Source organism: Strongylocentrotus purpuratus, unplaced genomic scaffold (genome assembly GCF_000002235.5).
Source record: "Strongylocentrotus purpuratus isolate Spur 01 unplaced genomic scaffold, Spur_5.0 spur5_scaffold_10, whole genome shotgun sequence".
In the NCBI taxonomy this organism is placed as follows: Eukaryota; Metazoa; Echinodermata; class Echinoidea; order Camarodonta; family Strongylocentrotidae; genus Strongylocentrotus; species Strongylocentrotus purpuratus.
This window is the reverse complement of record NW_022145595.1, coordinates 28,059,061-28,074,752: the sequence shown is the minus strand read 5'-3', so window position 1 is coordinate 28,074,752 and position 15,692 is coordinate 28,059,061. Positions and strand designations below refer to the sequence as shown.

The 15,692-nt window shown below is 34.9% G+C and overlaps 1 protein-coding gene across 1 annotated transcript in view; it reads right to left on the bottom strand.

The window, feature by feature from the left end:
• LOC100888447 overlaps window positions 1–15,692 on the bottom strand; it is a 92,599-nt gene that overhangs the window by 4,536 nt on the left and 72,371 nt on the right. The window contains exons 15-17 of the mRNA XM_030979221.1: window positions 5,934–6,477; window positions 2,043–2,198; window positions 826–985 (exon numbers count right to left, since the gene is read on the bottom strand). Of these exons, the coding sequence (XP_030835081.1) occupies window positions 826–985; window positions 2,043–2,198; window positions 5,934–6,477 (860 nt within the window). The remainder of the gene's footprint in view (window positions 1–825; window positions 986–2,042; window positions 2,199–5,933; window positions 6,478–15,692) is intronic.

Genomic DNA, 15,692 nt, shown 5'->3' with positions numbered 1-15,692 from the left:
TACGATGCACATATAGCAGCTAAACCCCTAATGACTTACTGGTTAACCACTCAATTAACACCTGCTAGATATGATGTGGAGAGGGAATAGGGATATAATTAATTAATAGCTCCAGATGGGATCTCTTCTGCTCTAACAAGCTGTCATCCATATCACATGGATGGATATGGAGGAAATATATGAATGGATCGGCAACTAAGTGAGAGAAAGAGAGACACAGAAAGAGAGAAAGAGAGACACAGAAAGAGAGAAAGATGGATGCAGTTAAAAGAAAAAGTATCAGAAAGAGAAAAAGATGGGCAAAGATAAAGAGAGAGGGGAGGAAGAGAGGGGAGACTGGATGGGAAGGAAAGAGGAAGAGCACACAAAAAACAGACAAAGTGATAGAGATATGTAAAGATACAGAGATAGAGAGAGAGGGGGAGGGAGAGAGAGAGAGAGAGAGAGACATACAAAGAGAGACAGAGAGAGAGAGAGAGGGGGAGGAGGGAGTGAGTGAAATGGAGAGAGAAAGAGAGAGATAGTACTTCATTGTCTATCCAGGGTTGTATTCATATTGGTCTTATATTATACAGTCAACATAGGGGTATGTGAATAGGTCTGGGGCCCGTTTCACAAAGCCTTTTTTCAATGACAAATGACAAAAATCAGTGACAAATCTGTTGATAACCAATCAGAAGCAAGGATTTCAGTAGCTTATAACAAAAACTGTCATTTGACACGGATGACAAGTTTTGTGAAACGCCCCCCAGATCTGTTACAACCTACATTGCACCCATTTCTCATTCGGTAGTATTACAAGAAAAATGTGTAAACGTGTTTTACCTGTGACATAGTAGGTATGAGAGGACCATGGTTCTTGTCTAGTCTCTCCAGAGTTGCGTTCATATTGGTCTTCTTAGGGAGTGATCCGTTGCCTCTTGGCGGCGGTGCACTCATCACAAAGTCAATGTTGTATGCTTGACTCCTGGCTTTTGATCTCGCTCTAGAGGATAGAACGATGAATAAAAAGATAGTGAACAGATACATGTTTAGATAGACAGAACAAAATATAATTATACAGATACATGTAAATATATAGATTAAATGATTTACTGACTGATAAGATAAATAGATACATAGATAGATAAATATATAAAAGATAGATAGACAGACATATAGATAGATAGATAGATTGATTGATTGATTGATTGATAGATAGACATATTGATTGATTGATAGATAGACATATTGATCGATTGATTGATTGATTGATAGATAGACATATTGATTGATTGATTGATTGATAGATAGACATATTGATTGATTGATTGATAGATAGACATATTGATTGATTGATTGATTGATAGATAGACATATTGATTGATTGATTGATAGATAGACATATTGATTGATTGATTGATATACATATTGATTGATTGATTAATTGATAGATAGACATATTGATTGATTGATTGATTGATAGATAGACATAATGATTGATTGATTGATTGATAGATAGACATATTGATTGATTGATTGATTGATAGACATATTGATTGATTGATTGATAGATAGACATAATGATTGATTGATTGATTGATAGATAGACATATTGATTGAATGATTGATTGATAGATAGACATATTGATTGATTGATTGATAGATAGACATATTGATTGATTGATAGATAGACATATTGATTGATTGATTAATTGATAGATAGACATATTGATTGATTGATTGATTGATTGATAGACATATTGATTGATTGATAGACATATTGATTGATTGATTGATTGATTGATACATTTGAAAATAAATGAATGATTCTTTCAAACATCTGATAGATAGATAGATAGATGATATGAATAGCATATAAACAAAAAAGTTTACAATTATGTTAGTCTTTAATAACAATACTATTTGATTACAATAATTTGATTAATTTCTTCAGTGATGCCTATAGCTTCCCGCTAATAATTTGTCTGATAAAAATCATTCTTCAAAGATAAATGCAAATAGATCTCTTCTTTCAACAAAGCTCTAAGATATTTCCTTACCGTTTCCAATAACAAAGGAGTGTTGATATGACCAGTACTAAAAAAAGAGGCGCTAAGACTCCTGCTGAAACTGCCGTAACTTTTTGCATATTAACTCCTTTTGTTATATGCTTTTCTGCAAACTCACAACGCTGACCAGCAAATCCAGTTTGACATCTGAAGAAAAACAAAACAATGACAAATTAGAACAAAACAAGGAGGTCATCCAACGTTTGGTTCAGGTAAAATTTTGTTCCACTTTTTTTTGGTCAAAGATATAAGAAGAAAGCTTGAGGTGCAGTTGGTTAATAAGTTAGTTACAGGATTAAAGGCTAAGTCCACTCCAAAAATAATTTGCTTTTAATAGATGCAGAAAAATATGAGAAACAGAGCAAAAAAAATGAAGTAAAATCTGATAACTAATAAAGAAGTTATGAATTTTTGAAAAAGTATGAAAAACTATGGAACAATTGGAAATTGGTTTGTCTGACTTTTCTGCTTCTATTGAATATAAGTTATTGTTGGAGTGGACTTGCCCTTTAATATATTGAGGCATTAGTAAATTGACTTTGGAGCTATTGCTGCAAGAGGAAGGAGGACAAAAACTTGTAAGACATCTAACAATGTGTTTAAAGACAATTGATTCAAAGCTATTTGCCAAATGAATTATTTCCTTAAACTGTCTTGCACGATTCGGCAAGTGCTTTCCATGTGTAAGATGTCAGGAAGATAATGAGAGGAGACACACAAGGTCATCAGGATATCTTCAATATTAGACAATGATTTCAATGGTTTCAAGAATGCATGGCCCTTGATGTGATACATTTACACAAAGGTAATCTGCCACAGGGTCAATGTTATAGTCCTTGATTTGTTAATCACCATCCACTAAAAAGCAACACCTTTCCAAGTTTGATATTTTGTATTGATCTACACAGTCCTGGAAGTGTTTTAAAGACATATGATATTTCTATTAAAAACAGTTCATGAATTCTAGATTTTTAAACATTGGCAGACCTTACTAACAAACTAAAAATGAATTGCTTCATTGTTTATGAATTCTCTTTTTAGCTGACTTCCTGAATAACTTGGAAATATTTCAGATGTCATCAACTTTTGTCATCAAAGGAAAGCTTCAGAATTCCTGGCATAAGAGTACGGTAGGAGGAACAAACAATATTAATCTAATATCCTATGACTTGACTAGACTTAACTGATACTTTTTATATACATTGAACCTCTTCATGAAAGAAAAAGAGGGGGGAGAGGGTTCTTATTTTATAGAATAAAAGGACAGGTAGAGATATATACCATTGCAATGTAAACACAAGACATCATATTGTCTGTTCGGAGTCAGAAGGGCGTTAACTCTGTGTTCAAGTTCATGAATTAATGCCCTTCTTGTACCCAACAGATGATATGTTTAGAGCTAAAAGGGCATTTAATTTGTGTAAAAAAGATTTAACTTAAAGCCTATCTGCACTAGTTTGGCCAGGAGGGATTAGACCTCTCTGCGTGGTCACTGACAGATAGTTATCTCATCAAATCATCTCTCAATTAACATAAGAAAAAGGGGGTCATGGAGGACCAACAGGTACCGATGGGCATTGTTTGCTATATAGAGGGCGCAAGTAGATACAAGTAGTACAGTTCTGCTTTAATGTCTTTCTCGCTCTCAATATATGATATGTAAAATGAGAAGGTCACAAGTGATCAGGAAGGGAGGAGGAAGGTAGTAGGGTTTATATGTCAGATCATCAGCCTGGTTTGGATGTTGGGAATCACCGTATCTTGGAATAAATTCAATTTCCTCGAGCGAGACACGCAAGTAAAGACACATCTTCATTGGTAGAAATAAAGAGCTCACATGTACATGCCTCTGGGAATGAATAGGAGATTAATCTCCCCAGGGTTGTGAACCCACTGGGACAAGATTTGAACCATAGGATCCATTTAACCCATTGACTACCTATATCATGATGAAAAACACCCAATTTCTACTTGTTAATAAGGACTGTTTTTAAGGACTTGTCTGTAATGTCCCTTGACCTTATGCAGGCTCTCACTAACTTATTTAGTTAGGGGTCTAGATTGAAATTGTGAAAGTCTTCAAAATGTTAGGCCCAGACTGAGATTTGGGGTGCCCACATGTTCCGAGTGCCTGTTAGTGACAAGCACTGCTTTACTCATATGATGCCAAGCAGATATTATTGTCATGGAGGCTATTTTGGGTGAATAGACTTGTTTACTAACATCTTCAAATGTATGGATGTTCCTTTCCTGGGGACCTTGTGATGAGGTATACCCATTAATCTGTTATTAGAATGAACTTCAATACTTGGAATCCAGTCTGCATTTATTATTTGTTGCTATGTCAGGTAAGCCTTGGACAAGCTTTGTTTAGAAATTATGCATAACATTTGAATATAATATTAAACTGGTCTATTTCAGGAGCAATCACGCACAGAACCGTCTTTTGAACTGTAACCAAGAGACTTTGTGGTTCAGTGCTATCTTTGTGGGTCTGTAAGGGTTAAAGCAAGGCATGCATACCATGAATCGCCTGAGGATATTGTTTAATTCTTACTTCCTTGAGGGGAGGTTATGTGTGAAATTCAATTATGTTGAAACCTCTTCATTGATTTGATTTCAATTATATCATCTAGTCTATTACCATTATCATTCTTTAAATAGGAGCCACAGGCTGTGTTGTAGGAGTGTAATTACATTGAGGAGAGGGTATTCTATTGAGAATACATCTATAGCATCATCTGGTTTGAATTGGCTCCAAATCTGGCTGATCGAATGCCAAAGTGATTGCCATTTAGGCTATTTAGAAATAAAGCCCCTGGTATACATGTATAGATATACATGTACAGTACATCTAGATTGTTGCTTATTTGTGAAATGTCATATGTTTCTTTTATTCCATTCAATTGTGTTATTAAATTTGTTTTAAGCGACCATATAAAAAACAAGGTTATATTAAATTATTAGAATTAAAATCTTACAACTTCTCATGAATAAAAAAGACCATAGCAGTTGAAAACTTTGTGTCCATCCTTTAAGATTGGTATGACATTGGAACGATATATCCCTAAAATGAAATATATTTTAAAATGTTTTCTGAAGACAGCTCTATACTAGTTTAGTACTTACAGCTATTAAAAAACAAAACAAGAATGGTATATCCTTTCTAGTAACCATTATTGTATGTGACACTTTCAGGTATACCATGAGAAAAGGAGGTCATTCTCCCCCCCAGTCTGTATCTCAATACACAGAGCATGATTAGTAAATGAGTATAATGAGCTGAGAATTATTAGTGTAGACAGACTGGTCTGGAATGAGAAGACTCAATTACAATGACCGTCTTGACTCAGCGCCCCTGATCTTGTGCTACTTTGAAGGTTGGTGGGGCACATCAGGAAGATGAAGAAATTCATTACCTCATGAAAACAGATCCATGGATTCCTAATGCATCTTAAAAATTTGAGGGTTCTTTTGTTTGTTGTTTTGTTTGTGCTTTGTTTTGTTTTTATCTTGGATTGCTTGTGTTTTGTTTTCTTTGGTAATGGTATGTACCTATATCCTCAATATTTCAAAACATAAGGCATTTTCCTTTCATGAAAAGAGTTTCAGGCTTATAAATAGGGGATCAGCAAAGTCACGTCATAGCATATCAGATCTACATTCTAGGTGCAGATTTTGACATTTTACCCAATAATATTGTCAAAGACAGTATTTGTTCTCTATATGTGAATATTGCATGTACTGCTTTCTTTAAAGAAAAATGAATATCAGTGCACAATAATGAATACACAATAAAAGGAATAAGAATTGACAAATGGTTGCCACAGACAACATTGTAAAGAAAGTGAATAAAAAAATACATTTAAATGAAGAACTTACTCGCATGATGGTGTTTCCACCGCCTTGAGGAAGGTACACTTGCCTCCATTGAGACAGTAATACTTGTGGGTGAGAGGACAGACTGCAAAGTGACCAGAGGGTCTCTTGGGCGTGACCCCAGCCTCACCACCACCGCCTCCAAGATGCCCTCCTTTGGATCTAGGATTCTTGGTAGGGGTGAAGGTGGATTCCTGTTTGACCGTGGGCGGGGTCAAGGTGCTCCGGATAGGGTACAACAAGAAAGTCATTGCTCTGGATGAATCGTTGGCTGTTTCCGTGGTAATCGTATCGGTGGATGGAAGCTCGGTTGGTGTGGGGGTGGTTGGTGATGAAGGGTTGCTCCTCGGTGTTTCACTGGATGATGGTGAGGTGGTGAAGATTGAGGTAGTGATGGCAGTGATGGTTGCTAGGTTGGTAATTTCTACCGTAACTTCATCTTTGTTGGTTACCGTTGGTGATGGAGAAGATGATGATGATGGAGGTTGGGGTCGGATGATGATGACTTCAGGAGGAGCGATTAGTCTCTGAGGGGGTGTGGTAGAACCTGTCAATAGGAGAATACAAAAAAGATATGATTAATAACTTAAAATAAAATTTAAACAACATAACCATTCTTATTTCAAAAATATACTTAAAAATTTGTCCTGATCCTTGTCCAAGTTGGAGACATATCAATTTATGGAAATTTTTAATTCTCAGAACAACTTTTATTTGATTTTGATTATTTGATTTTGGAGAATAAACAAAGATTTTGATTTCTGGCAGGAAATAATTCAATACGTTTACTACAGTGCATTGATAATTTCATGATTTGCGAAGTACAAGGGAATCCAGATATAAAATTGATGACATACGTCTCCACAAATTTAAATGACTTTACCAATCACTATGGTCACTTGACTCGCTTCAGGTCTAAATATTGTCCAACTATCTTCATGAACCACAGAAAAACATGAAAAATAAACTGAGGGCCTATTTGATGTACACTCTACACTTCATTCTAAATCCTGTCTGTACTTAAGCTGTCAATTCCTTGACAACATCCACAGGACATAACCCTGGTTCAACGGCATTCAGACCTCATATCACAAATCTTTATTCCCATCTTTCATCAAAAAGCAAAAACCATGACAACATTTCTTCTAAAACAGGACAAGATGGCTTTCATATAACATACATAGTAACCATTCAAGAAGATCATAAAACCATGTCATGTAGATTCAGCAGGTAAGCTCTGCTTTCCTTTGTATGTCTTTGTCTCTTTCCTTTTCCGATATAATAAAAACACCTAAGGTCATATTTCATGCTCTGACTCAATTTTGAAGTACCCTCATTTGCTTGTCATTAGAAAAATCATTAGCCAAGAAAGAAGTTGATTTATAAACCGATGATACTTATAATGAGCAATGTACAAGATACAGTAGCTATTACTTTGAGATTAGTAATCTCTTACTAATCTGGGCTCTTCAAGGGTACAGGAATACTGGATTCAACGGGCCTCCACAATATATCCCTAGGATTCTTGAGGCCTCTATAACATTCTGGAAGTTACAACAACATCCTTTATAGGGCCTACTCAACAGACCTACTCAGAACTGTTCTATGCAAGGTTATCTTTCTAATACCCCAGGAGCAAACACTTCCTATGCAGCAGTTGTTTCAAGCATTTATACAGATGCAAAATTTGGGGGAGCATGAAATACTCTTATTTAATTATTTTTTTTGGTTTCATGGTTGAATTGTAGTATTCAGCTTCTGTTTAATGTTGGAAATGGTACAATGTCAGAAAGCATCAAGTAAAACAATAATCCTTCTCATTCACAGTTGACTTTTTCTTTTGGTTGGAAAAACAAAAACTAGAAAGAAAATGTAAAGTATGAAGTAATTCTTTAAAATATCACATTCTCCAAAATGGAATTTAGTGAGAGTTCTTGTTTAGTTTTGTTTTCTATTTCTAACTTTCTATTTCTAACTTTGTGTGTATCCTATCATTTTAGATGGTTAGATTGGGCCTTTAATGTCTAGAGGGGGTTTCTCAACCATTCTTGAACGGTAGGTGTCATCTGTAGGATTAGACAGCTGATAACCTTTTCACTGAAACAAAGCATCATGCAATCCTTCGTTGTTTGACGTGAAACCCTTCATGCTCCACCTCAATCTAAAGCCAGGATACTATATTCAGATATTGAGTGAAAGGTGGATTGTACGTACTCTCACACCCAGACGACCATGAGTCAATTTTGTTGGAATGTAAAATGACCTGGTAGGTAGTAAAGTTCTGTGGCCGCTTACTTATTACTATAATTATCATTACCATCATCATCATAGACATCATCATCGTCATCATCATCATCATGGACATCATCATCATCATCATCATCATCATCATCACCATTCTAATTATCTTTATTTTGTTTGAATTATTTATTTGGGTCTTTCAATATACATGTAAAAAAAAACATACAAATTAGTAAACAAAATATGGCTATACTGTCATAGACACTGGTGCACCCTTCGTTAAAGGGGAAGTCCACCCTGAAATTAAGTTAGTTTTAATAGGAGTAGAAAAATGAGAGAAACAAGTCAGTGAAAGTTTGAGCAAATTCCGATTAAAAATAAGGAAGTTAGGATTTTTGAAGTTGTGATCAATCAAACACAAATTGGCAACTCTATGACGTATCATGCGAGCTCATCAACTTCCATTTGCTCAGTACTAAAAAAATCTAAAATTTTCATTTTCCCTCAAGAAAAATTTCAACCATACATGCACCCTAAATATAATAATTGCAAATATGTTTCTATACTCCCCCTGCAAGGAACAAATATATATTCCGTCATCAATAACGAAGAAAACATGATTTTATGGAATATTATGCACAAAGCAAATGAAGGAGAGCTCGTATAATAAGTCACAGAGTTGCCAATTTGTATTTGATTGATCACAACTTCAATAATTCATAACTTTCTTATTTTCATTCAGAATTTGCTCAAACTTTCACTCACCTGATTTTCTTATTATTCTGCCTCTATCGAAACAAACTTATTTTGGGGGTGGACTTTCCCTTTAATACTACAAACTTACTTTCATCTATAGACATTGACTAGTTTATGTTCATCTCTTGTTGTTTTTTGGTATTGTCAGTACTTCATTCATTTGAGAATAATTTTGCCTTTTACTTTGTCTAATATTACCTACAATTACTGTAATGCTTCTTCATCAATATGTTATTTCATACACACATATTTTTATCTCAATTATTCTCAAGTTAGCTATTTAGAAGGAAGAAGATGTATTATATAAGTATGATCTCAGATGGTCTATTTGATGTTAAACCTCCACCTCAATCTATATAAAGCCATGAGATACGACACTACATCATAGGTCAGTTGAGGGTGAAATGTATGACAAGTGACAACACCAAGACTAAAATGAGTTAATTGTGTTGATGTCATTGAAATGTGCAATTGCTGATTGGCATCTATTATCTAACATCACATGAACTGTGGTCCATTCTTAACTTGCTTTTGTATATTACTCTAAGTTGCTGTTTTGTTTGTTCCATTTATTCTTAGTTTTTTTGTTAATTATCAGCAGTTTATTCATTCAAGAATATTTCACTTTCTTAATATTTACATTTAGTTTATGCAGTTCATAAATGAATGATTTTCATACATATTTGAAAGCAGTTATTCTCATTGTCAATTTAGAAGGAAGGGGATGTATTTGAATGAGTATGATCCAGATTGACTGTTCGACATTATCCTTCATCTCAATCTAAAGCCACGAGATATGATGATATTTCAAAGGTGAATGAAAGGTGAAAAGTGGATTGAAAGACTACACCCAGGCTAAACATGAGTCAATTTTGTTAACTTCCATGAAAGAAACATGGACGATTTTAAATGAACACACATGAAAGTATCCTGTGGTTGCATACTTATTACAAGCTTTCCTTCATCCACATTACTGTTATTTGCTAAATATGAGAGCTCTTTGCGGGATTGGCGTTTATGAGAGTGGTCTGACGTGAATGTGGTTAAAATGAACAACTGTGCTCATGAAGCGGCTTACTGTGGTACACCACTGGATTATGAATGTGGTATGCACTCTGGCATCAAAGTTCACTCAAAAGAATGCTGTAATTGTCAGGGAGCATGAAATTAATCAAAAACAATGAACCCTTAAATTTTCCAAGGCCATGGAAGTACCCAATGGAATATTCCTTGGTTCTCCTCTTTTGATATGATCTTCTTTTTAGTGTGTATGAAATGGACTATTTAGCAGCCATGTAGAATGAAAATCAGCATCAATGTCAACGTTCAAACTGATCACTTATCCCTACAGAGCAGGTATCAAATATCAAAGCATCTTCATTAGATGTGAATGCATTGTATGAAAGAACAAACGTTCATTGTCAGTCATAGACAAGTGCATAACATAAGTAGATAAGATGAGTAGGGCGTAATGGCTCAGTGGTATAGCAGTGGTCTCTTAATTGGGAGGTCCTGGGTTCAAAACTAAGTTGATGCACTCTTGCCCTATGGTAGGACATTAATCCTTATTACCAAGTCCCTCTGAGAGGACTTAAAGCTGTTGGTCCTCTGGTTGCTTACTCACAAGCATGTTTGCTTTCTTTAATAGCAGTTAATTAAAACAACCATTATCATCATCATTGATGAGTACTAAGATGACTTTGCCCACAATACTACTTTTTAAAAGATCTATCATAAATGAAACAAGAGCTCTTAAAATATCATTTCTATCAATATTTTGCAAAAATCAAGCCTTGTTTGACTTTTAAGTGTTCATGTCTATATTCAGCTAGTACAACATTCTTCACTGCTGACTACTGACTGAATACTCTACTGCACAGGCCATCTAGGTCTGGAAGGCGATAGATCAATGGACGTAGCTAAATTCACACCATACATAGTTGGTGTAGTCTACAGTCACATGATGGAATCATCTTTTGCATGTTATAAAGCCACTTCACTCATCCAACAGATGGCATGCATTAGTCACATAGACCACCTAAAAGAAACCCAACCCATTTCAATGATAAAATAGAGCCTACTCTATCCTTTCATGCACGGTGTATTGCACATTCTTCCCGTGCATGTCTCACTGTCTATACTGTTGCCTTAATGGCAGATAATTTACAGCAAGATCATGTCTAGGCGAATTTTGAGTACAACATTACAATATTGTTACAACATAATTACAACAACAAAACGTCTTTCTATTCAATTCAATTCAAACTTTTTAGAAGGATGAACTTGATGATACTTACCGGTATCTAATCCAAGGGTACTGCATCGATTCTGTTTGGTTCATTTATTTCATATATTTTGATGTGAAATATTTATATTGATTTATTTCATCCATTGTTTTGTATTATACAGCTTTAAATACACCATACCAGTCATTCTATTTTTCCTCTTGTATATTACTTTAAGGTTTAAGCTTAATACATGTAAAGTATTTTAAATTCAACAACATAATAAGTGAATCTGCACACTGCTCATTGAAATTATTTTTTAAAAAGAAACAAAAGATGGCTTACATCAAAATTTGTTTTTTAATCCTTAAAACTTAAAATTTTCACATGTATGGTTATTTTACATATATACTGTCGGTGTTGGTTGGATAGAGTGACACGTCTGGTATTCTTGTCTACCAATATATCCCACCGTAAGCCTACCAAGGTGAATGTGATTAAAAATGGCTAAACTTCTAATATTACTCATGACAATATAGGCCTCGCGTCTATCAAGAGAATTAGCGTCTATCACAGCTTATGGAATGACACAGGAGGTAATGCTCATCAAGACATTTTGATTCATATGACTTGTTAAACACTTCCTACCCTTATTACAATCAATTAGCAAAATCAATTTACTAATTAAAACACACATGTGAAAGATTTTTTGTATATCCTTTTAGCAAACCAGACATTCATAGAATCCTATGAATCTAAATGTTGAGGTTTCATGAGTTCCAATTTTTCTTTTAAACCGTATTATATCAATTGATTACATGTGTTGTGGTCATTATTTTGTATACTGGTAAGCTGATTTACAAGAGAATTTATATTCACATAATTGAGAACATACAACAATGAAAACATATTAGTTGTTTGGGGTTTTTTTTTTTAATAAAAAAATGATCCCATTTCCCCTCTTGCCCGCTACTAACTACAGAAACCCTAACATACCTGTGATGAATTATAAGAGTTTATTAATTACAATAAAATGAAAAAATGAAATGAAAACATGATAAAATATTCAAAAACCTGTTTAAACATCAGGGATGTCAAACTCTGATGTACCGGTATTTGCCCTAAATACCATCCTTAACAATATGATCACAGTCGACTGGAATAATCTTGGTGAGATGATTTAATGAGTTTACCGCAGACAACGCATCCTTACCATTACTACTTGCTCTAATTTACAACTTCTCTTCAAGAAATTGATTGTACACATCTAGGTAATGAGACATGTCATTGCTAATTAGACAGACAAAATAAAAGTGTATCGTCATGGTACCATGCCAAGAATATATTAAACTTCTTGTTCTTCTTCCGCTTCTCAATATATCTCAAGAGTCGAGAGAGTAGTGTCTTGGGGAGAGAGTAAAGACACCTGTCGTGGAATCTTAACAATGAAATCCGATTCATTTTTACAAAATTAAAAGCACTCTTAGCAATAACCCTTTGCTTACTGGAACCGGTTGGTCCCTGTGTTAAGCCTATGGAAATGAGATAATTCAGGATTCAACAGGTTAACCCTAACCCTTACATTGCTGAAGGTGGTTCTAAATACCCAGATTGTATATTTTATCCTCAACTTTTCTTCTTGAACATTAAATTCAAGAACAAAACTATATTTTAAAACTTAAAATTGGCTAATATACTAGGAAATTATTTTTTTATGAAGAAAAACAACACAAAATGAACCCCTGTTAAAATTCTATCTTATCAAATCTGTCTGGTTGGTGTGAAAATAGAAGCATTCCAAAACGTTTCCATTAGAATTCAAATGGTGATTTACAAAGAAAAAGGTCATGGTTTTTATTAACAACTAAAACTGCAGTCAGAGAGGTAAAACTGACCCCCAGAAGAACCACATTGTAAATGTGCAGGCAACTATAAGGGTCACTAAAAAAACTAATTAATTTTTCCTTATTAATGGGGCTCTTAATTATTCTTGAGTGTGAGAGGAGTAGAGAGGAAACGCAGCCATCCTTTATATTATGAGAGGGGTGCTGCACAAAGCGTCTGCTTAGTTATAAATGCTAGCCTAATCATGCTATAAATTAGTCTCAATGACAAACAGTTTGATGGGAAACTGGCCCTGAGGCACTGTTCACACCTTGAATTATAGAGGTCAAGCCAATCAAAAAAGAAGAAATTAATAGATCTTGGGTTCTCTGTAAATTTAATTCTTCATATGTGTCTCATTGCAACTATTATACCATAGGAATATCTATACTACTACTACATGTTTGTTTTAGTTCGGAACAGTCTGAACTGGGTTTTTATGAACAGGGTCAAAATGCTTGGCAACAAAATATGAATACTGATTTTTATGATGAGGTCCACCAGCTCCCCCTCCCTTTTAGCTCCACCACCACCACCATCACTACCACCGCCGCCAAGGTTCTTGGCCATTTTATTTTAAATCAATATTTCACAGCATTTTAATATATTCTAGGGTTTATAAGCTCACATACGGTACTCATATGTATCATTATACCCAAGACTTATCATTACAGAATTAGTTCATATTATAGAAAAGGTATGACTGTCCCTTTATTGAAAGCTTTCACACAATATATGCGCCATGCATCTCCTTTCCCTCAAAACACAATTACCATTACTACATAATCATGAAATCATCTCTTTGAACATCCCCTAGATCCCCATTTGTCACCTGGATACACTGTGGCTAATGAATGAAAATACTTCAAACAAATGACCCCGTCTGGATGCAGCTGGAATAAAACTCTGGACCAGTAGGAGTCATGTGATAACTTCCATTTCTATTTAAACGGTGACGTTTCCTTCTACTTCCTTCTCTTCTAATTATCTTTTGTTTCATGTCTATAAGTCTTAGTTTTTCTCTCTGCTACTTACTCTCAAATCAACATCACTTCTCTAAGTAAAACCCCATATGTTCTTGACCTCAAACATATCATACTAAGAAAGTTTGATGTAATATTTGTGCAAAAATACTTGGAATTGACAGAGAATGCAATAATGCATCAATTAAATGGTTGGATGCAATGATGACAAGAAAAAGAATTTTATAAATAACTGAATGGATAATTTAAAGCATGAGCATGATTCACTCAGTAAATATCCTTTTTCATTAATACGATTACTTCCTCCCAAACTTCCTCCAAGTTTAAATGCATGTAATTTTTTTTTTTTTAATATTATCATGCTGTGAAAGAGACATATTTGGACATAATAGACCTTGACATGGATAGAGAATATTCACAAAAAACCTTGTTCGATCTGGAAAATGGCCAAAATGTATAACAAGGACCAAATGGGATAAGGGAGGGGGCACAACTGCCCCTGCTTTTGAAACCCAAGTTGTATACCATAAGTACAAAAGTACAAAGATATGCTCCCCTACCCCCAGTGTTTGCCTGCTAGGTAAGCATCAAAAAGGGATGTACATTATTACTGTAATTTGTTAGAAGAGTAACAGCAACTACATCTCTAAAGCTAATAATAGCCTTTTCCATTCATTCTCTAATTCTTTGTTCATAAAATATAACAAAAATAGACCTGTTCATCTTCCCCTTAAAGAAATCTCTGCCAACATCCTAGCCCTATTAAATATGAATAATGCCAAAGAATGATGGGGGTGTCATAAAAGAGCAGGAAAAAAAATGAAAACTCTGATTACAATAAAGGTTAGCAGGTGGTCATTGCTTTAAAGGTTTGAAAACATTGCTAGCAAAAGTCCCATTTTATGGGACATAATGTCTGAAAATTGGAGCCAGAAGGGCATTATCTCATATACTTAAGAATCTTTCAGAATTTAAACAGATTATGTTTCACTCTTCAAAGTATGGTTTCTCCCTCCCCTCTCTCCCTTTCTCTACCCCTACCCCCTTTTCCATTCTCTCTCTCTCTCTCTCTCTCTCTCTCTCTCTCATTCAGTCCTTCTCTCCCTCTCTCCCTCCCACACTCTATCTCTTTCCCTCCCACTCTTCTTCTCTCTCTTACTCCCCCTCTCTTTTATATGTTTATCTGCTATTCTATGTTCAAATCTGTCTCTCTCTCTCTCTCTCTCTCTCTCTCTCTCTCTCCCACCCACAGCACACCTCTCTTTATCTTAAGATGTTAATTCAAAGGAAAGGCTTGAGGTTTAAGACTTAATTTGAGATAAGTAGTACCACCTTATGTCCCACAGGTGACAGTACGAATCATCATCTAACTATAATTAGTCTAGTGGTAAACATTACTCCACACATTATGCCCATCTTCGTTGATTAGACGGTGACATTTTTTCTACCTTCAGATTAATCAAATATTGAAGGAAGCCGGATAAAATGAGGTTAAATTAATCCCCTCAAAGGCATCGATGAGAGTTGCTTCGTAGAGAAGTCACAAATATACATTCCAAGCTAAATAAAGGTACAAATAGTGAATAATTGGTTGAAAATATCTAGAATGTACAGCCTATCAACCTGCCAGCCCAGTTCACAAACTATAACTGGACACATCAACAACAAAAAAG